This window comes from Lynx rufus, unplaced genomic scaffold (genome assembly GCF_022079265.1).
Source record: "Lynx rufus isolate CCGP_SWC_20201006 ecotype Redwood Valley unplaced genomic scaffold, mLynRuf1.p SCAF_17, whole genome shotgun sequence".
NCBI classification, from domain to species: domain Eukaryota; kingdom Metazoa; phylum Chordata; class Mammalia; order Carnivora; family Felidae; genus Lynx; species Lynx rufus.
The window spans coordinates 38,978,080-39,001,640 of NW_025814831.1; the positions used below are offsets into that span (position 1 = coordinate 38,978,080).

Below are 23,561 nucleotides of genomic sequence, written 5' to 3' on the forward strand. Positions count from 1 at the left end.
TTAGCATTTTAGCTTTTTTGTGGACTTAAAGTCATAGCTATATTATGTGTATGTTCTTAGCATATAAATGGGCAATCAAGTTCATGAAGGTAAACCATTGAATTGTTTCCCAGCCTTTTCTTTTCTGAAAGTGTCCTGTCATTTCTTTTCTTTTCTTTTCTTTTCTTTAGGGAATCAGCAGTCTCTTCAGTTCTTTAAAAGTGGTGCGTCTCTTGAGACTGGGCCGTGTTGCTAGGAAATTGGACCATTACCTAGAGTATGGAGCCGCAGTCCTCGTGCTCCTGGTATGTGTGTTTGGACTAGTTGCCCACTGGCTGGCCTGCATATGGTACAGCATTGGGGACTATGAGGTCATCGATGAAGTGACGAACACGATCCAAATAGACAGTTGGCTCTACCAGCTGGCCTTGAGCATTGGGACTCCATATCGATATAATACCAGTGCAGGGATATGGGAAGGAGGACCCAGCAAGGATTCTCTGTACGTGTCCTCTCTCTACTTTACCATGACAAGCCTTACAACCATAGGATTTGGAAACATAGCTCCTACCACCGATGTGGAGAAGATGTTTTCAGTGGCCATGATGATGGTTGGCTGTAAGTATCTTGTTTTTCTTTTTTAATTACCAAAAAATTATTGTTGTTGGTGGTTTTCCAGGCTCCAGTCTCTAACAAGATTAAAATGAAACTACTTTGTCTTCAGAAAGGTGTTTATTCCATATTATTTGCATTGGTTTAATTTTTATTCAGCCTTAGAAAATAAAATGCAAAATAATACATTTTACTTTTCAGAATGTATTGAGCACATGAAAAACAGTGTTGATAGAGTGGTATGAAAATCGGAATGGGAACTCTTTGATTTAATTCTGTTCACAGCCTTGTAACCAGCAGAGCTCTTTCCAAGGGAAACCAGCATCTAGAAAGGCAGCATCTGGCACATCCCATAGGTTTTGTTGGCAGTGTATTAAATTCCAAAAAAAGCAACCAGGATATGATGGGTGATACATAGTTTAGAAAATACTTTAGTTAGTAATTGAATTCTTGACTAACGTTGATCTCAGGATAGTTTTCTGCAGGTTTTTACAATTAAGAAGAATAAAAGTTTCATAAATTTAGTCTCCGTAGCAAATACTCTAGGTTAATAAACACTCTAGGTTTAATATATGCTCCTTTGAGAGAATTAAAGGATTAGTAAATACGAGCTCATTTGGCAATGACAAAAGTATCTGGGAGTTAGCAGGCTTCCTGAGTACTAAATGCCTGGATGGTGTTCTTGGGACTAGAATGTTCTCTAAAGGAGTTGAAAGACCATGTGTTCTACACTCAGACTGAGACTGGATTGTGTCGGATCAGAAATTAAGGAAATACGTATCAAAGAAGCTATTTTAAAAGAAGATTATGGGGGAGACTTCACCATTATATACCCCTTCAAGTTGACTTAGATGATTTATCCAAGCCTAATTCTAACCCCCCAGAGTAACCTTAAGATCATTGTACTGGAGGTATGATTAGTGTTATTAGTACTTGTTAAGCCTTTAGGTCATGGTCATTGGTTTGTGGTATAAGACCTCCTTTCTGAGATTCCATATTGGGGAGGTTTACATTTTTTTTTAAAGTTTATTTATTTTGAGAGAGAGAAAAAAAGCATGAGTGGGGCAGGGGCAGAGAGAGAGGCAGAGAGAATCACAAGCAGGCTCTGCACTGATAGTACAGAGCCCAACACAGGACTTGAACTCATGACCTGAGAGATCAAGAGTCGGCCACTTAATTGACTGACCCACCCAGGCACCCCTATATTTTGTGAATGATGGGAAAGATGTTAAGAGTCCAGGAGTATCAAGAGGCCTATGAAAAGTCAATGTCTTAGGTCAAAGTAAGGCAGTTTTCACATTTTCAGAGGTGAGAATATTTGATAGCTATTGGAGCACCAGTGTTGGCAGTTTAGCTTCCGTCTCTGTGCTCCTCTGTGCAGGTACAGAAACAAGAAGGCACAGGTTCCACTCGCTGTTTAAAGAGGTAGACTGAGAATTCCAGGTGCTGTCTGCTTCAGAGGCTTGTAGGAAGAAATATGTTCCTTCATACAAAAAGATCCTGATGATTTCTTAAACTGTTGTCTATATACCCAACTTGGTAAGATGTATCGGTGCTTTATAAATTCAGAAGACATTTTGTCAGATGTGGTATTTATTACTATACTACTTTTTGTATTATATAATGCATTTTGCCTTACACTTGAGCGTAGTTAGATTAAAAAAAATTTATTTTGAAGCAATTATTGATTCACTGGAAGTTACAAAAATAGTACAGAGAGGGCCTTTGTGCCTTTTACCTAGTTTCCTCCAATAATGACATCCTGTATAATCCAGCACAAGATCAACATTGGCACTGATACAACATGCGTGTATAGTTCTGTTTTTTTTTTAATCACATGTGTAGCTTCCTGTAACTACCACTGAAATCAAGATACAGAATTGTCCCATCACCACAAAAACCTTTCTCATGTTACCCCTTTATAATCATACCCACCCCTTCTCCTAAAGCATCCCTAAACCCTGGCAACTACTGATTTGCTCTTCACCTATATAATATTGTGATTTTGAGAATGTTATGTAAGTGGAATCATGAAAAATGTGACCTTTTGAAATTGGCTTTTTTCAGTCATCATAACCCCTTGAAATCCAACAAAACTTTATTGGTTCACTTGGGCCCATCCTTTCTCTACTTCATGTGTGGCCAACTATATTGCTATATCTAAATGTCTTTCTCCTTTTCTTTCTCTTTAGTTCTTGTCTTGATTTCAAGATGAACCTAGTCTCAAACTTCGTCCTTTTCTTTTCTGAGTTTCTGCTATTTCCTTTTAACACCTGAGCAGTAGTTTTCTGTTTATAAACTAGCTTCTGACATTTTTTTTGTCTGTTGACTTTAGCTTTTTGTTTGTTTGTTTTTGGTTTTGTTTTTGTTCTTTTTTTATGCCTCAAAGTCCAGTTTCTATTGCCAAGATCGTCCCAGGAAGATGCCTTTAATTTCCTTCTTAGTCCTTGGGTCCTTAGTAATTTAATGATATGTTTCCTTTGAAACAACCCAAGAAGTTGATAGAAAACTGTCAAGACCCATGAAGTATAACAGTAACTTCTCACAATTCCAAAATTTATTAGACACACAAGCTCAAAATATCAACCAAATGTACCTACTGAAGCTATTTGTAGTCTTAGTGTCACTTTTTCCCCCTATAATAACACCAAGGAAAACAAAACAAACTACTACTGTTCCCAATATGTGTTATCAGCCATAGATACAGCCAGGGATTTAGCGTCCATCTCTCTCTCTCTCTCTCTCTCTCTCTCTCTCTCTGTATGTGTGTGTGATGGGGAAGGAGAGTAGGAGAGAAAGAGAAGAGGGAGATAGAAAACAGGTTCATGCTTTTAGTTGTGTTAAGATTCTAGTCAATTCATGCTGGCTGTTTGAGAAGCACCACTTACAACCTTTTAACACAGTAACTAAGAAAAGTATTTTATCAAAATGTTGATGGAGATACCAACTGCCTATATTCTGTTGTGAAAAATACCTATATTCTGTGGAAGAAGTAATCACTACTTGTAAATCATAGCTTCTTTTTCTGGAGAAAGTCATCTGAAATTTCCATGCCTTCTAGCAAAATTGAGAAATTTTAATGGCAACAGTTCCAGTTCCTAGGTCCTTTCTGAGCCCTCTTCTTTCTTTAATGGGCTTTCCTCTCTGACCTCTAGGTCCTTCCCCCCTGATGCTGAATTGCATACGGACTCCGTCCAGGAACACAGTCCCAAGGTTCTCCTTGTTGCTATCAGACAAATCTTCAGACAAAATTTATGACTGTGGCCTCCCTTCAATTCCAGTCACTCTGTGTTCCCTTTTGATCCCTTCTGCATCAGCAGGATCCCAGGGTATTTCTTCTTCCTGCTACCCGGAGATTTACTAGACTTAAATCCTTTGTTCCATCATTTGCCCAAGATGGAGAATCACCTTGCTCAGATTATAGAACTGGAAAAGTTTTTTTGGATCTTCTCAACATATATCTACCACCATGCATTCTTTATCTCAATTTTGTCTCTTCTCAGCTTTGGCATGCTCTATGCCTTGGGTAGAACTCCATGGCTCTGGTAGCAGCCATTACACTACCGCAGGGTAGTTAACTCTCTCTCATTCCTCTGCATTTGTCCACTCATGAATGAACCTGACAGCTCTGCTGACATTCATCAAATTCACTGCCAGAGGACATTTGCGAAAAGATATTTTTGTGTTGAGTTCTACAGCAGTTGTGGAAAATAGCATACTTTAAAAAAATGTTATATTTATTTTTGAGAGAGAGAGAGAGAGAGTGAGCAAGGGAGGGACAGAGACAGGGGGGAGACAGGAGACAGAAAATTGCAAGCAAGCCCTGCACTGCCAGTGCAGAACTTGATGCAGGGCTCAAACTCACAAACACCGAGATCATGACCTGAGCCGAAATCAAGACTCGGAAGTTCAACTGCATACTGCATACCCTGCATACTTTTTTTTTAAAGATCAAGATGTGGGTAATGTCTTTGCTTATTTGCAGAGTAAATATGTCATGATGCCTTCATGAAATGCTCTCTAATCCATTTCATTTGTATAATCTTATTGAGCCCCTAATTATTTTCTTTTTTACAAAGATTAGCAGACTGACTAATTTTGCTTCTATTCAGAAAGCACCTTAGTGCACTGATGATTTGTTTTGATGACTATAAAACAAAGAAATATGAGAATGGAATGTTTCTGATATGATTATCCTTTTGTCGTAATGTATTTTTATGAATCCGCTTTTAAAGATTTATCAGAGAAGCAATTGCTTACTTAGTTTCTTCTTGATTACTAAATGATCATATAAATTGTATTTTTCTTTAATCCAACCATTATAAAAATCTATACACTTGCATCTTTCACTATAATTTTTTAAAAAAAAGAAACATATAAAATAAAATATAAGTTATAAATAACTTTATATCATGAATAATTTATGTCCAACCATAAATTTTCTCTTTCTCTTTTTCTCTCTCACTTTTTCTCTATTTTTTGTTCATTTGCTTGCTTTATTTTGTTTAAAATTTTCTTTTTTAATTTTTTTTAATATTTATTTATTTTTGACAGAGACAGAGCATGAGCCGGGGAGGGTCAGAGAGAGAGGGAGACACAGAATCCGAAGCAGGCTCCAGTCTCTGAGCTGTCAGCACAGAGCCTGACGCAGAGCTGGAACTCACAAACCGCAAGATCATGACCTGAGCCGAAGTAGAATGCTCAACTGACTGAGCCACCAAGCACCCCTATTTTGTTTTAATACACTGTTAAATACATTAGTAAACATGTACACAGCATATTTCAAAGGACTGTAAGATTTGACTTTGCAGGGGTGCGCCTGGGTGGCTCAGTCGGTTAAGCATCCGACTCTTGATTTTTGGCTCAGGTCGTGATCTTAAGGGCATTGAATGGAGCCCCGTTGGGCTCCATGCTGGAAGTGGAGCCTGCTTAAGGTTATTTCTCTCTCTTTCTCTCTCCCTCTGCCCCTCCCCTGCTTGCACTCTCTTTCTCTCAAAAATAAGTAAGTAAGCAAGTAAATAAATAAATAAAAATGAAAATAAATTAAAATAAGATTAGACTTGGGGTACTTATTGTATTTAAAAGCATTTTTTACCTTTTTTTGCCTGCTTAGTTGCTAGATTGAAGCAGCCTGACTCATGTGGTATATGGCAATCAGAATCTGTCCTGGTGGGATGTCGTGCAAATTAAATCTTTAAAAGTAAAACAAAGAAAGACTAAAAACTATAAATATGAAAACTGCTGAGATTAATTGGTAGGCAGGTAGTCATAAAAACGCTAATCTGCAATTTTCAAACAGGATATAATAGATGATAACCCAAACAGTCTAAGAACTCTTGTGTAATTGACTGATACGGTTTACAATGCAGCAGGCAAATGGTTTAGCATATTTAGAAGTACAGCAGGACCATCTGCTAGTGAGATGTGCATGAAGAGAAATTCGAATCTTCATGTGGGTGGTTAAGCCACCAGGGAGCCCTTGGTTACACACTGGTCACTCAACATCACGCAGAGGAGGCTGATGCCATGCACCATATTCTCCAGTTGATGATCTAATTTAGCATTCTCTGTGGAGTTCAGATAAAAGCCAAGCTGAGACTATAGGCATTGCTTTTATCTCTCTCCATAGGAAAAGGAAATAAATAGAAAATGGTGAGACCCAGAGATTGGGAGAATATAGAATAAGTTGAGGGTGAAGGCCTGTGTGACCTTAGAGAGTCTTTGAATCCCTTTGGTTTTAGTTTTTCAGTTGTGTAATGCAGGAGTTGAAATAAATGACTTTTAATATTCCTGTCTGTGCTAACAAATATTTCAGATTCTGTTAGTGCAGTTATGCCACTGTTCTTAGAGTTGGGTTGGCTGTTGGTAATGAGGTTAATAATGAAATGGAAGACGTTCCACTTACCGGTTTTAGGGTTTTTCATGTATATTACATATCTTGCCAATTTTATTGAGAGTAAGGTGCATCTTTTATGGAATATATTCAGTAATGAGGGGACACTGTCAGGAAATCTTGTAGAGAAAAGAAAATATTGTTTTTGGAAAGAAGAGTGTTTTTTGAATAGAAATTAGGCAGCTAGATAGACTGAAAGACATTTGCTTCAGGACATAAGAGTAGGGCCCAAGGAGAAGTGTGTGCATCAGACCAGTGGGAACTCTGAAGATATTTGGCCTACACAGATGTCCAGGCAGGTTTCAAAGTGGACTGGAATTTAAATAAAAACTTGGAAGAAAAAAAGTAGAATGAAATGAAAAAATATTAAAGAAATGCTGCTTTAAAAAAATAAAAGTGAACTGTTGCCCTTTTCCAATATTAAAACAATTATTCTTCGGATCTTAACATGAGACTTTAGGTGACTGAGATACAATCCTAAGTTACATGTTGAATTTTTTCTTGCCCTTGCTGTTGTGGTGTAGGTAGGAAGTGGAGTGTGAACATGCTGATTTTCATTTCTGGTTTTAGATTCAGCCAGATGGAGAGACTTTTAAGCTTAATGTTTATTTTGGAAACTGGGTCAATTCTTTGTGTCTGCTTTACTTCTGCTTGTAAAAAAGATTTTCTTTCTTTCTTTTTTTTTTAAATCTCTTTTCTTTAATAAGCTGAGTATCCTATGAGGAAAAACATTTTGTGGAACACAAAGTTCAGGGTTATAAGTACCTTTATTCATGGTTTAGTAGTTGCAGATGTATAGCCTGGTAGTTAGGAAAAGGCTATGTGGTGTGTACTTTATTCCATTTCTTAATCACAATAGAACTTGTATCTTTTGCAGGAATGTTCTTTTATACTCATGTTTCTTTTTATGCCTAGTCACATTTTCACAAAGCCTCTCAGATTCTATAAAGATTGAGTTTTCCCAGAAAACAGGAAATTTTCTCAGTGGCTCAGTAATTAGTCTGGTCTCTTTGAAAGAGCTGGTCTCTGGAACTACCTTGTGTCTCAGTATCACTCAGAATTATTTAATTCATTCATCATTGTCCCAGACAGTTATTAAGCAGACAAACTGGATACTTTGTGGCTCTCAGTAAGTTAGTAGTATGGTGAGTGTCAGACAAGAGAATCACTGAATCATCTTTCTTTCTCTCCCATTCCCTCCGTCTCTATCCCCGTCCCCATGTCCATGTCCATGTCCATCCGCCTTCTCTCTCCATCTCCATCCTCATTTCTATTCCCATCTCCATCCTCATCCCAGTCTCCAGCCCCATCTCCATCATCATGCCCATCCCTGTTTCCATGTCCATATCCATCTGCATGTCCATCCCCCTTTCATCCCACTCCTATCCTCATCTCTATCCCCTTCTCCAACCTCATCCCCATCCCATATCCATCCCTTCCCCATCCCCATCTCTGTCCCCATTTCCACATGCAACTATTTCCCCATCCCCATCCGCATCCCCATCTCCATCCCTATCCCCATCCCCATCCGCATTCCCATCTCCATCCCCATCCCCATCCCCATCTCCATCCCCATCCCCATCTCCATCCCTATCCCCATCCCCATCCGCATTCCCATCTCCATCCCCATCCCCATCCCCATCTCCATCCCCATCCCCATCTCCATCCCATCCCCATCTCCATCCCATCCCTATCTCCATCCCCGTCTCTGTCCCCATTTTCACATGCAACTATTTCCCCATTCCCATCCCCGTCTGCATCCCCATCCCTATCTCCATCTCTGTCCCCATTTCCATGTGCAACTCTTTCCCCATCTTCATTACTTCTCCATCGTCATCTCCTTCTTATTTGTCTTTATACGGTGAGCTAAAAGCTAAGACTTTGAACAGATGAACAAAGAAGTTGGGCTGAACTACAGAGCAGGTAAGAACAGGGTCTGTGTTTGTCCTGTCATTACATATTTAGCACAAAGTATTGTGCCTAGTTGAAAGTTATGCTCATTAAACATGTTGAATGAATGAAAAAAAGTTTACCTAGCTTATCCTGAGGAATGCAGGAAGATTTCTGGGAGGAAGTGACTCATGAGATTAGAATAGAAAAACATACTGGACTTCGGTACTTTTTGAAATAAAGAGAACATATGTGAAAAAAACAGGAATGAAATGGCTTGGCCCTTTTGTAGAACTCCATGTATTTCACTTGCATAGCTTGGCAAGGAGTTTATCATTTATCCTAAAGGTTGTGAGATAAAGAAGAATTTCATTCTTCTGTGTGGAGGATGAATTGGAGCAGAGAAAAGCTGCAGGTAGAGAAACCAGTTTGGAGGCTGTTGCAATGATTCAGGAAGTCATAAATTGAGGGGGTAGGGATATGGAAGGTGGCAGTTTCAGAACCAGCAAATTGTTTTTTTTTGTAAAAGGACAGTTAACAACTATCTTAGGCTTCATGGTCAAGTCTCTGTTGCAACCACTCATGTCTGGTATTGTAGTGTTTTTTTTTTAATGTTTATTTATTTTGAGAGAGAGAGATAGAGGAGAGAGAGCATGGGCAGAGGAGGGGCAGAGAGAGAAAGGGAGAGAGAGAATCCCAAGCAGGCTGTGCACTATCAGTACAGAGCTTGATGCAGGGCTCAAACCCACGAAATGTGAGATCATGACCTGAGCCAAAACCAAGAGTTAGATGCTTAACTGACTAAGCCACCCAGGTGCCCCTCTGCTGTTGTAGTGTTAGAAGAGGCAAAGACATAAATAAATGGGCATGCCTATGTTCCAATAAAACTTTAAGCAGGTGGCAGGCCAGGTGCGGCATATTCATACTTTCCCACAGTCTAGGGAGACAACATAGTTTATGAAAAGACCATGGACTTTAGAGTCAGACAAACCTATGTTCAGTTATTAAGAATTTACACCAGTTATCTAGACCTTCATCTGTAAAATGGAGATCACTACATTGCAGAGTTTTTTTGGAATACTCAAAAATAGATTGTATATAAAATTCCTGAAATGCTTTTTTAAGTTGTTATTGGTGAGTGGATAAATGTGTCAAATATGATAGAGAGAAGAATCCAAAAGGACTGGAAGGTTTCTGGCTAATTCAGCTGTGTGAATGACCACGTTCTTTTCTGAGATAGGAAAAAAGAAGCAACTATTCCTGAGGGAAGAGAATGGTTCTATTCTGAACATGTTTGAGTGTGAGGTGCCTGAGGTCATTTAGGTGGTAATGTACATTAGGTTAGACAGTTAAAAGTGTGATTTTGGGGTTCCAGAGATGTAAAACATGGTGAGATCTCTTTGTGAATCACAGGGTAGAGAAAGTAACCAATGTCAAGAGAGTGGCAGGGTAGATTCAGAATGAAGCTGGTGAAGGATGACACTTGAGGGAGGAGAGCCACAGAAGGATAAAGAAGAGAGCCCAGAAGGATAAAAAGAAAGCATGGCTCCAAAAGAAGTTTCTTGCAACTTCAAGAAGGAAGGGAGAACAACAAGAGAAATGGGACAGTGACTCAGGAGGGTCTGGTTAGCATTATGAGGTCATTGGTGACCTTCTATGAGTAGTTTCATTGGATAGTTGAGGGGAGAGAATCACATGGGGGAACTTGCCTTTTTGGGATCTAAACCTTTTTTTTTCTAATATGAAGGAAAATATGATGAAAAATTTAACTTAGTGCAGACAGATAATGCTTACACAATATTTTTCACTGCCAATGTTGCCTTTTATTTTTCTAAATCACCATTCAAGTTCAATAAAATATATTTACATTAGACTATTAGGTAGGGTACATACACTTGGAGTTTTCTTTCCATGTTACAAGATAGAAAAGGAAATTGACTTGCAAAGACGTTTTTATGAAATCCCACATTCTAAGAACAGGGATTTCAGCCAGGGAAGAATTTTACTTATGAAATTATATGGTAACCTTCTAATAAATTTGTGTTGATTCCTATGAACGTGTCTATTGCTCAAGGTGGGTGTTTGCCTGGTGGGTGAAATTGTGCTCTGCTAGAGAGAAAGCACTGGGGACTTACAGAATCCTTATGTATGTGGCATCAAGGGTCAACTGGTTTATACTTTTAATTTTGCTGGAAACAAAATACTTACAAAATTTTTCAAAGGTTGAAAGACTAACAAGTCCACATATGAATATATTTAGAATTTGCTAAAATAAATGTTATACCCAGAAGGCTTTATGTATGGATTTAAGAATTGCTTTGGTATGCTCAGACAGGGATTTTCTTTGGAGCAATTTCTAAGCCAGTTCCTAAGTGACTGCTTCTTACGTCTTTACATAATATTTACATAAATTGCAATGACTGCATCAGGCCTCCCTGGGAGTAGAGGTGCCAGGTACATGGTTTTAGTTTTGGACTTTGTGTGTGTAGATAGGAAGATTTTTATGGGATGAAAGTTATGTTCTGGTTGACTGTCAGGAAATACTGGAGGCTTTAAAAGATTCTCTCTGAAGCTAGTTCTGAGCTAGCCCTTTAGATACTCTCTTCTTTAAAGTTGAATTTATGTTTAACAACCCCCCAAAAGTCTTAATCTGTGAAAATCTAATTTGGGAGCCTTACTGATTTAAAATGAACGTAAGGGAAGGACACTTAAACTCCTACCTCTAGTTAAGACTTGGCAAAAGAGATGGGTGTTGATTTTTCTTTTCTAAAAAAATTTTTTTACATTTATTTATTTTTTGAGAGACATAGAGAGACAGAGCACAAGTTGGGGAGGGCAGAGAGAAAAGGAGACACAGAATCCGAAGCAGGCTCCAGGCTCTCAGCACAGAGCCCAACGTGGGGCTTGAACTCACAAACCATGAAATCGTGACCTCAGCCGAAGTCAGATGCTTAACTGACTGAGTCACCCAGGCACTCCAGGTGACTCTTCTAATGAGACTTTGGGATGGGTGGTGTTGACCTCAGGAGCTTTTCTTATGCTAAGCTGCCTATGACTTTGCCTTTTCAGTTTTCTTAGAAAAGGCCTCAAAAGAACCCCATAGTAGGTGTATTTTCTAACTCTCTTCTCTTAGGGGGAGCTAGCTAGAGAGCACTCTTCCTTCCCCCCATCCCCCCCCCCCATCCCAGACACACACCAGAATTCTAGATTCCATCCTCCCTTGTCCTGTCACTGCACTGTGTCCTAAAAAATTCCAATCTGGATCTACCTACCTGCCTCTTTTGCTCCTGTTTCGGGATTGCTGAGAACTGGCTGGAGTAAACCACAGCTATGTGAACAGGTGCCACTACAGTACGTTGTTCATAATCTTACAAATCTTTGCTTATTTTAGGTCATCTTCCTCTCACATTTTGCTGAGTAGCCATTCTTGTGCAATTCTAATGTTTTCTTCTCAGCTCTCCTGAATCTCTGACTGCCCTTGCCTATTTCAGCAGATGGCCTTTCTTTTATTTCTCTGAAAAGGAAAGGGTGGCTGTAGCAGACATGCATCCCTGTACCTTCTTGACCCTCTTACAAAGACTGGCTGGAAGAGGGAAGCAGGTTGGGAGTGAGGGGGCAGCCAAACCACACAGGACCTGATAGGTCAAATTAGTGACTTTTTTTCCAAGTCAGATGGGAAGGCTTTTGAGGGTTTGGGGCCAAAGAGTAGCATGATTTGTCTTATGTTTTATAAAGATCAACCTGATGGCTGTGTGGAAAACAGACTGCAAGAGATAAAGGATGGAAGAGGGCAGATAGGGTAATAGTCAAGGTGCAAGATGATGGCAGTGGTAGTTAGAATCGGTTAGACTCTGGACAAATGTTAAGACCCACAAAATATGAGAGAAAGCAAGAGTCAGGATTTAATTTAAGGCTTTTGGTGCAAGCAACTGCTAAATTGGGAATGGTCCTTTGTGATGTTGAGTGAGCAGTTAATGTATATGAGTCTAGAATTGTGTGGATGGTCCAGGGTATGGTCATGTTATCTGTTTCATCCTTTAATGTTTATTTCCTCCAATTATTTGCTCTTGTTTCTGCTGTGTTTTCCATCTCTCTAGCTCTCTACTGGCTCTTTCTCATCAGCCAGTAAACGTGCTCATTGTTTCTTCAATCCAAAAAAAATACACATATGTGAATAGAAGAACACTCGAGTTCACACTCTCTTTGTCTGTGATCTAACTACCAGTTCTTTTTTTTTTTTTTAAAGCAAGCTTCCAGAAGTATGAGTCTTTACTTTCTTATCTTATTTTACTACCTAAAAAGTGGACTTCTTTCCCCTACCACCACTTGAAATACATTTGCTAAATTTCATAGACATTTTTTCATCCATGCAGAAACATCTCTGGCTTCTTGATGTCTATCTCTCCCTGGTTTCTCTCCCATTTCTCTGGCTATTTCTTCTATTTCTTTTGCTGGATCATTATATTCTGTCTCTTAAATATTGGAAAGTGTGATTTTGGGAACAGATTTTTGAAAGATCAAGGGCAGCTCTTGATCTGAGGCTGAGTACTGTCCCCCACCAAGGAGTGATTTAGGGGAGCTAGACAACTTCTAGATATTTCCCTGATCACTTTGTCTGATGGTCCCTATTTTGTATGTCTTTCCCTCCAAAAGTCCCCTGTACACCTGCCACTTTGTTCTCTGAAAGATGTAAGTCTCTTGTCAGCACACCAGCATGGACAGAGCTTCAAACTAGCTCACTGTCACAGTGAAGAAGAAAGGGAGGCTGAGATTTCAGAGCAGAGTAGAGAAAACATTTGGAGCATGGGGAGCTGCTTGGTAGGCCGGGACGGGAAGGGGCTAAAGTGATGATGCCATGAGGGAAGAGACTCTTCAAGATAAACTCTTATTCTTCCTAGCTCTGTGGTGGGAAAAGTAATCAGAGATTAATAAGATATGCCCCTTTTCTCCAATTTCTTGCCATGAGAAGTTTCCTCCCTAAACTGTCTAAAGTGTCTCTGTCCTCCGCATCATTATCTTTCTATTATGGGCTATAATTATGTTCTTTAATTCTTTCTTTACACATTTGCTGCTTGTCTTCCCAGCTCAAGTGGGAGCCGTGAAGGCAGGGAACTTGTCTGTCTGGTTCACCTCTATATATCTGGTATAATGAGAGCATAGTAGGTGCTCAGTAAATTCTTTTTGAACAAGTGACTGGGTTTTGATACTCCATATTCAAAAGGTTGTGTATTCAGAGCAAAGCAAAACTATACCAGCTCTCCAGATCTAAGTATTTTAATGGGGAGTTTAAATTTTTATACAGTAGAACTTAAATACATGAATATGTGGCTGACTTCATTTTTCTATACAGAGCTCAATTAGTTTGTGACCTACCACCTCACTCTTTTCCATCTTTCAAAAGGTATCTTTCTTTTTTTTTTTTTTAAATATTTTTTAAAGTTTATTAATTTATTTTGAGAGACAGAGCAGGCTCTGCACCAGCAGCGCTGAGCTTGATGCCGGGCTGGAACTCACGAACCATGAAATTATGATCTGAGCCAAAACCAAGAGTCAGACACTTAACCAACTGAGCCACCCAGGTGCCCTTCAGAAGGTGTCTTTCATGCTGTATCTGTCCTATGGTTGCACTCCTTAGTCTTTGCCATGTACCAGAGAGTTCTGGATGGGAAGCAGGATACACTTCTCTGTTGCTCTTGGATTTCCCCTTACCCTATTTCAAGTTTCTTTTTTCATCTATATTTCTTGCTATTCTGCCCACTTAATGTTTCATTGCCTTTCCCCCTGCCTCCAATATTTTCTGGGAAAAGAGCTAAGATTTTAACAGTAAAAATAAAACACAACAAGAACAACAATAACAAAAAAGCCATTTGCTGTCTCAAGGGCCTGGCACTTGCAAAGGAAATCTATGCTTTCAAGATTATTGTTTTGGCTAAGGGCTTAAAAAAAGGTCTAATTTGAAACTCAAAGCTATGCTGCTTTCTTTGTTCCTAGCTATGTGCATACTCCCCTTGACAAGTGACTGACACGGTTTCAGTGGGAGGGCAGCAGAGCGGCCATTAGGAAGAAGGAGGGGTTAAAGGCACTGAAAATACTTCTGTGTGTGTTCCTCACCCACAATCACGGGTAGGTCCTGGAATAAAGGGATTCACTGCAACCTCCCAATCCGTTTTTGTTCATTGGGTATAGAAGAGAACCAAATGGGATTCAAATGGTTTGGAAGTAACTGTACCACATGTAGAATTTAATGATAACGTTTGGATATTCTATTCTTAGAGGCCAGACAAGGTTAGAACTACTTCAGCCTAAATCAGAAGTATAAATATCCATGTCATTGCTGTTATTACTATTTACTAAAGAAACAAAATCATATACCTGTATTTTGGAGAAATTTGCATCTTGAAACAAGTGTGTTCAAGTAAGTCCATTTACCCAAAGGGAACTTTCATTGGCTGCTGATGTTTGGTGAAAGACTTTCTATAGCTATGTGACTTTAATTGCTAATTTAGTCATTGGAGAGATTCCCAGAGGTAGGAAGGTGATTTGGTTAGAAAAGAATGGGATTTGGTTAATATGACAACCCCAGAGATGACAGAGCTGATATAAATAGGAAAGGACCCAGGACCCACAAAGACAAGGAAGGAAATCAAGAATTTTCCAGACCTCTGGTTTTCCTGACTTGTTTTTAATTTATTCTGTGTGCCAATTCAGATTGTCTGCCTATTTTTTTAATTTTTAGATCAAAATAATATATGTACATAAAGAACCAAATAGTGCTATAAGGTTTATTTTTGAAAAGTAGAAGTTTTCTAATCCCTATGCACTTTTCCATTTCCCAGCAATCACTTTAAAATTGTTTCAGTTTTTTGAAAATATCTATCTTTTTATCTATAAATAGCATGATGATTGGAGAGGATTTTCAATTTTAGTCATTATAAATTGACTTCCATCTTTGGAAGATTAAAATATAATTCTCTTTTAATTATATTTGGCTCTGTCCCCATCCCTTAACCACCACTACGTACCCATATATACATTTTTCAATTTTCTAGCCTCTAAAAATATATAGATCACAAATTTGATGAAATCAATAGTGTGTTTTCATAATCATGACTACACAAACGCTGTTTGTAATTGAATTATGTGGTTTACTATGATTATTTTCCTGTATAACTTTTGGTTTTATGTCATTTTCCTTTTTAGTTTAGTTTTTTTTTACTGTTTATATATTTTTGAGAGAGAGTTTGGGAACAGGGGAAGTGCAGAGGGAGGAGGAGGACAGAGGATCCAAAGCAGGCTCTGTACTGACAGCAGAGAGCCTGATGGGGGGCTTGAACTCACGAACTGAGATCATGACCTGAGCCAAAGTTGGATGCTCAACTGGATGAGCTACCCAGGTGCCCCTCCTTCTTAGTTTTCCATGTACTTCTCCTCTATCATATAACACTCATCTAAATATGCTTTTATTAGGTAGTTATCAACTTCCTGTCTTTGGAGGCTATTTCCTTGGAATCTTCTGAATTTCCCCAGTCTGGACTAGTCTCTATAGACTTGACCAACAGCTCTCACTCAGCCTGATTTTTCCCTTCATCTTTGAACCTCAGAGTTTCCTTTTCCTTTCTCTTTTGTGGACCTTCTGTTTACTACATCTGTTTTGATAGAACAACTCTTACAATAGTTTACAGAGAAAGGATGCATAGAAGGTAATATTTTGAGGTTGTGTATGTCTTAAAATGTCTTTCGTTTACCCTTTTGCTTAACTGATAGCTCATCTGGGTAAATATGAAGGTTAGAAATAATTTTATGACAGAATTTTGAGATATCCTTCCTTTGTTTTTGAGTTTTCAGTGGAATTATTTAAAAGACTGATTCTAGGGGCGCCTGGGTGCCTTAGTTGGTTAAGCGTCGGACTCTGGCTCAGGTCATGATCTCGCAGTTTGTGAGTTCAAACTCCCGGTCAGGCTCTGTGCTGACAGCTCAGAGCCTGCAGCCTGCTTCAGATTCTGTATCTCCATCTCTTTCAGTACCTCCCCCCTGCCCCGCACACACACAGTCTCACCCCTGTCCATGTCTCTCTCTCTCTGTCAAAAAATAAACAAACATTAAAAAAATTTTTTTTAAAAGACTGATTCAAGTCTTGATTCTTATAAATATGTTTTCTTCTCTCTTTATTTCTGCAAAACTTTAGAATCTTCTTTAGGTACCCAGTATTATGAAATACTATGGCAAAAGTCTCTTTTTATGGGTCTGTTGTCATCTACTCTTTTAGATTCTACAATCTCTTCTAGATTCTCAGTGGGTCTGCTTCATCATTTGGAAATATTTATTCTTCACTTCTGGGACATTTTCTTGAGTTATTTTTTTGATAAATTCCTTTTTCCCTCTTTATTAAAATGCTGATTATTTGGATATTGGATCTCCTGGATTGATTTTCTAATTTTCTTATTCTCTTTCTATAATTTTCTGGGTTTTTTTCATCTGCAGTCTGGAAGTTTCTGCCAAGCTCATCTTCTTTTGTCTTTTCTTTTTTTTAATGTTTATTTATTTAGAGAGAGAGCATGCACGAGCAGGGAGTAGGGTGGTGGCAGAGAGAGAGGGACAGAGAGAATCCCAGTCAGGCTCTGAACTCTCAGCACAAAGCCTGACAGGGTGTGGGAAGGAAGGCTAGACTTGGTCAGGGGGCTTGATCCCAGGAAATGTGCGATCATGGCCTGAGCTGAAGTCAAGAGTTGGATACTCAACAGATGAGCCACTCAGGTACTCCTGTCCAGCTCATTTTCTATCCTTTCTATCCTTCTACTAAGTTTCATTTCTGCTAATTTCTATTTTCTCTGTGTTCCTTCTTATAACATCCTGTTTTTGCTTTATCAGTTCAAAAATCTTCTCTATTGTCTCTGAGGATGTAGGATAGTTTAGGTACAGTTTTCAGATCCCCACATAGTCTTTGTGTCCTTCAAATTGATTTTTGGTTTGTTGGCTTTGGTCTCTGTTGCTTATGTTGGAGGCTTTATGCAGATTATGTGGGAATTGTGGTTGTTTTATTATGTCTGGACTTAATGACCATGGCCTTGATGTAGAGAGATCTGTTGGCTTATTTTGTGGAGAATAATCAACATCAATATTTTTACATCATTTCTGTTCAATTTTCCCAGAGAAAATGTTTTCCAAATTCCAGGATGCAGAATATAAGCCTTGCTCCAGATTTTGGGAAGCTGAATGGAAATAGAGCTGAGAGTGTGATGTTTAGAGCATAAACTTTCACACAATCCCCTTGGTTTCAATATGGTATTTTTATTTGCTCTTCCCTCAGTCCAGAGACCCTCTTCAGTCTGCAATGGGTGGAAAGGGAACTGCCTGATTTTGGAATTAGGCAGGGCATATAGGAGATGGATATCTATCTGCTTCTTAAATATTTTCTATTTTTTATTTATTGAAAATTTTTTAATGTTAATTTTATTTTTATTTTTGAGAGAGAGAGAGAGATAGGGAGAGGGGTCAGAGAGGGAGGGAGACACAGAATCCAAAGCAGGTTCCAGGCTCTGAGCTGTCAGCACAGAGTCTGACGCAGGGCTTGAACTCACAAACCATGAGATCATGACCTAGAGCCAAAGTCGGATGCTTAACTGACTGAGCCACCCAGGCACCCCTTAAATAGATTTGCAATAAATCCTCCAGTTTCAACTCCACCCTTGCCCCCGCACTTTGGGGGTAGTAGTAGCAGCCATTCCTGGGATATATGCCGGTTCTATAGTGCACACCAGCGTGAACCTTGGTTTTCTCTTTTGCTGACTTAAGATTCAGCTTTCTTGAATCTGCTAAGTCAGCTAGTACTTGTTCTATTTTTTCCAGATTTCAAAATTTTGTTGTTTTTGTATGTTCTCCCATTTTCTGCATCCCTATGGTTTTATGGCTTTAAACCCATTTACTGTTATTTTATGGAGTTTTGAGAGAAAGCAGAGGCACCTACATGTGGTCAATACTCTATCTTTCGTTGAGCCTCTCTTTCCCTTTGGCCTGGTTCTGTCAGTTCTCCTGGTCCTTGTTTCTCTTTCATTTGTTTATTATCCAGTTTTATATAACTCTTGATCTAAAAGTTCCCACTGCTATTTATCATTTGTCGGAAGCTACTAGGTTAGTCTCAAGTTTAATATATCAATCTTGCTAACTCCACACTGCTATAATATCTGTCTACTGAATCTATACATCTCTTCCACTGTCTGCTTGCCTTCTCAGCTACGCTGCATGGTCCCTGTTCCTTGGAAGTCCTGTGCTGTTATTACAACCTCTGCTCAATCATTCTCTGTGGTATTCTTCCCTCTGTATTAATGAGAGTCAGGCTCTCTCTGATACTACATTCATCCTCAAGCCCAATCTCCAGTAGAGCATCTGTCCCCAATCCCTTAAATATACAGACTAACCTTGTATAAATAGTCTATTTTGTTAGCCAGATTGAGTCGGAAGTTTAACTTTTTCACATAGGCTTCCACTTTAGAATTAAAGGAAAGCATGCAATTTACAAGCATCATGGGTTCATGGGTGAAGCCGGGATTACGTATCTTGAATTTCTTAAAGTCGAGATTCTGTTGTAGTCTTAGGACTAGACATGGTCAACAATGAAGGGGTGAGAGGAAAAACCACTCTCAGTACTATGGGCGAAATTTAAAGCAGTGGCTAAAATTCCTCTTCTGTCAGCCTTAAATAAATAGCATTCTATAGTCCACAGTGAGTCAGCACAGTGATGCTTGGATTTTGTTGATAAACCTGTTATAGGTGTTTCTCAGTTTGTATTTCAGCTGGAATACTGTCAGCTGGAACACTTCACTGAGGCAGTCAGTGTAGGAGGGGAACATATGTGCCTTTGATGAAAGCTGCTTTGCAGTGAAAATCACAGGGATTCCTGTGAAGCTCTATCTTGTGAACATTGTTATATAAGCACTGCCTTTAAAATCTTTGGCTTGGGTCTCAAGTAAATAGGTTTATACAGGATGGCCCTACTGGCTCTGCAGGAGTGAAAATAAAATGTCTCACTATTGTGGTATTTGGGACTTTTCTGTTGTCAGATAGAACTTTGCCTATGTAAATTTAAAGCAAGGGCAGAGCGACTAATAAAAATTCATGATTAGTGGCTAAAAGGCAGGCTTAAAAGTATCATGATTAAAGGCTCTGTCCCCATTATAAATTGAGTAACCATAGAGTTTAGGAGAGAGTGAAGTAGGGAGAAAATGGTGTGGGATGAGGCCAGAAAGGTAATGGGCACCAGATCCCGCAGGGCCCTAGAGATCATGTTAGTCTGAGGATGGGAACTTCTGGAGGATTCTGAGCAGAAAACAACATGATACGGCATTTTAACAGGGTCACTCTGAGTAACAGAGGAAGGAAAGACAACTGAAGGAGGCTTTGGAATAATATTCCTAAGGGATAATGGTAGCTTGGACTTAGGTAGCAATAGAGGAGAAGGTGCACAGTGGTTAGATTCTGGTTATATTTTGAAGCTGGAACCAACAGGATTTGCTGACAGATCAGATGTGGGTGCTAAAGGAAGGGAGAAATTAAGCATGATTCAAAGTTGTTTTGGTTTGGTCTATGCATCTCTAGGAATGGAAATGATTATGGAGAAGGCAGAGGAATTTTTTAGGCGGAAGATGTCATAGAATTAGGAGTTAAATTCTGATGGGTCATGTTAAGTTGGATATGCTCATTGGACATACAAGTGCAGATATCTAATGGGCAGTTGGGTAGAGAGGATTCCAGGGCAGAGATTCTGGCTAAAAGCATACGTTTGGGAATTGTTGGTATAGAGCTGATATTTAAAATGTGGCTGGGGGCGCCTGGGTGGCGCAGTCGGTTAAGCGTCCGACTTCAGCCAGGTCACGATCTCGCGGTCCGTGAGTTCGAGCCCCGCGTCAGGCTCTGGGCTGATGGCTCAGAGCCTGGAGCCTGTTTCCGATTCTGTGTCTCCCTCTCTCTCTGCCCCTCCCCCGTTCATGCTGTGTCTCTCTCTGTCCCAAAAATAAATAAACGTTGAAAAAAAAAATTAAAAAAAAAATAAATAAAATGTGGCTGAGACTGGTTGAACCCTCCATAGGATTGAGATGGAGAAGATGTCTAAGAATGAAGCCCTGGGCATTCCAATATTGAATGGTCAGTAAGACAAGACAAAACCAGCAAAGAGACTGAGAAAAGGCACTTAGCGAGGTAGGAAGAAGCCTAGGAGTGAAGTGTCCTGTAGGCCAGGTGACGAAAGTGTTTTAAGGAGGGGAGAGTGAAGCCATGGGAGGTGCCACTTATAGATCAAGCAGAATGGGACCTGGGAACTGGCTGTTGGGTTTTTTTCAGTCAGGGTGATCCAGTTATCTTGAGAAGATTTGATGGAATCTTGGGAAGAGAAGCTTTTACTCTAGCCCTCTAAGCCTCAGTTTCTCATCTGTAAAATGGTATAACATTACCCATTTCAGAGAGTTGTGAGAATAAAATCAATTGACTCATATAAAGTACTCAGAACAGTGCCTGGTACATTGTATATGCTAAATAACTAGTTTTGTTCTTACTGGAAACCTCTGTTAATTGTCAGTCACCGTCTCGTGGAGAGGTCATGCAACTACTTGAGAATCCACCTATCCGAATGAGCACTCAATCCATAGAACTCCCTTCCAGGCTATCATAGAAAACCTTGTTTACTGTCTCACTAAAGTATAGGTAAATATGCAAGGCACAGTGACTGTGAGGCAAGAAGTGAGGTTATCTTGTGACTACTGCAGGATAACTGATGGGTTTTAGAGACCATTCCTCTCATCTCAGGGTTCTTATTCATTCCAAACATTGTCAAAGGATAATACCTAGTACACCAGTTTGCTCTTGGAACCCAGGATATTTTGTTATTCTTATTTGAAAACTACAATCGGGTTTGCCTTATTTCTAGTGTTTTGCTGATTAAATTCCTCATACATTGGTGGCAGGGGCACAGCTATCTCTTGGGCAGACTCTCCAGTGCCTTGGGATGAATTCTGATGGGCCCAGAACACATAAACCCTTTTACAGCTATTCATGTTTTGCTTTCTTTTTAAATCAATTTGTCTTCTGTTGGGTTTATTTCCTCTCACACAAGTGCTCATTATAATCTATGCTCTGGCCTGAGTAGTATTCTGCTTGAAGTAGAGAACAGGCAGAACAGGAGTCAAAGACTTGTATTTCCTTTGGGTCATCCATAAACATTGACTCACAGCTCAAGAAGCAGGTGCTATGGACTGAGTTGTGTTTCCTCCAAATATTTCTGAGCACTACCTACCCCCTGCCATGTGACTGTGTCAGAGATAGGGCCTCTATTATTTATTTACTTATGTATTTATTTATGTATTTATGTATTATTTATTTATTTATTTCTTAATGTTTATTTGTTTTGAGAGAGACAGAGACAGAGAGAGCATGTGCTTGAGTTGGGGAGGGGCAGAGAAAGAGAGGGAGGGAGAGAATTCCAAGAAGGCTCTGTGTTATCAGTGCAGATCCTGGCCTGGGGCTCGAGCTCACAAACCATGAGATCATGACCTGAGCCGAAATCAAGAGTCCAATGCTTAACCACTTAACCAACTGAGCCACTCAGGTACCCTGGGCTGGGGCCTTTAAGGAGATGATTAAGGATAAGTGAAGTCATAAGAGTGAAGCCCTGATCTGATAGAACTGGTGCTCTAAGAAAGTGATAAAAGCAAGTGACAAGAGAAAGTAGTAAAAGGGCTCTCTCTCCACCATGTGAAAACATGGCAAGAAGGCAGCCTTCAGCAAGCCAAGAAGAGAGCTCTCAGCAGCACTCGACCATGTAGGAACTCTAGTTCCAGCATCCAGACTTGTGAGCAAATAAAATAAACTTTTATTGTGTAAGTCACCCAGTCTGTGGCATTTTGTTCAGGCAATCTGGATGGACTAAAACAGTGGGGGCTCTTCTTTCTACTATTTGTTGTCCTAGCATTTTTTCAAACATTAGTTCTTTGGGGACTTTAGATTTCCTGATAATCTAGATAACCATCTGTCGCGGCCGGCGCGACAAACACCGAGGTCAGGGTCCTGAGGGTAGGGGAATGCAAGAAAAAAAAAGAGAAGAGAAAGTTTGGGAACAGGAGGGTCCCCTGGGCTGATGGCCCAAGTGACGGCTTTATTGTTGCTGTACACAATCTTTTATAACCAGACTCTTATGGGTTAGGTCATTCTAAGAATAAACAGGTTTCACATAATTGCTGCCCACCAAAACATTTAGTTCTGTGTTTCTTGTGCATTTTCTAGACGGGTCACAAGACCTTGTTGATAAGATTGCTAGCAAAACACAATTCCCATGTTTGTTTCTATCTGACTCGGGGTAGAAAAAGGGAGGTAGCATTACTGCCAACACCTGCAGACCACAGTCTTCAGGAATTAACTTTCTCAGCCTTGACAAGGCTTTCGTACGCCCTTGAAAATGGAGGAATGGGAGGGGGAACCACCGGGTTGGCTTGAGTCAACGGGGAACATTGCTCGACCCGGTCTCAGCCTGGCACCGGGGCCCGGCCCCCACACCATCTGCATTAAAAAAATTCCTATTTAAGCTTTGAAATACCGGCAGCTTCTTTAATCATGTCCAACATAGTGCTTTATGTTGTAGACCATCTAAAATTTTCATGAACTTATCACAGTGACTATAAAGATGCACCTCTAGTTTATCTCAGGCTCCTTAGCATTAAATAAACTTTGATTTCTTGGAATTAAAGAGCAAGGTAGCTGATGCAAGCCTACCCTCCTTACCTTCTTTGCATCCTTTTCTTTCCTCTCCCCCCTCACTCCCCGTATATTCCTTCTGTATTAACCGCCTGCAATATTTTCTGCCTGAAACATTTAGAAATGTTTACTATACGGTATTTCAAGATACATGAGCATTCATCTGGCATTGATCAGTAGGTAGCTGTTGTCATTTTTAATGCCTGTGCAAGCCTATAGTGGCGAGAAGAAACACTTACCTATTTTCCTGCTTTCTACATTAACAACAAAAATGCCAGTACCTGCAAGGTCTTCTCTCTGAATGTTCCAGATTTTATTTTTCTTAATGTAGGCATTTCTTTCTTCTTTAATATCATGTCAGAAAGCACTAAAATATTACACTATTATTTGTAGTCTCTGGAAATCCATAATTGGAAATCTAACTTCCGATTCCAGAATTGAGCCTACATGA

At 39.6% G+C, this 23,561-nt stretch overlaps 1 protein-coding gene across 1 annotated transcript in view; it reads left to right on the forward strand.

Moving 5' to 3' along the window:
- Nucleotides 1-23,561, forward strand: part of KCNH5 (potassium voltage-gated channel subfamily H member 5) — a 303,474-nt gene that overhangs the window by 94,175 nt on the left and 185,738 nt on the right. Inside the window, exon 7 of the mRNA XM_047079822.1 lies at nucleotides 171-597. Coding sequence (XP_046935778.1) covers nucleotides 171-597 — 427 coding nt within the window. The remainder of the gene's footprint in view (nucleotides 1-170; nucleotides 598-23,561) is intronic.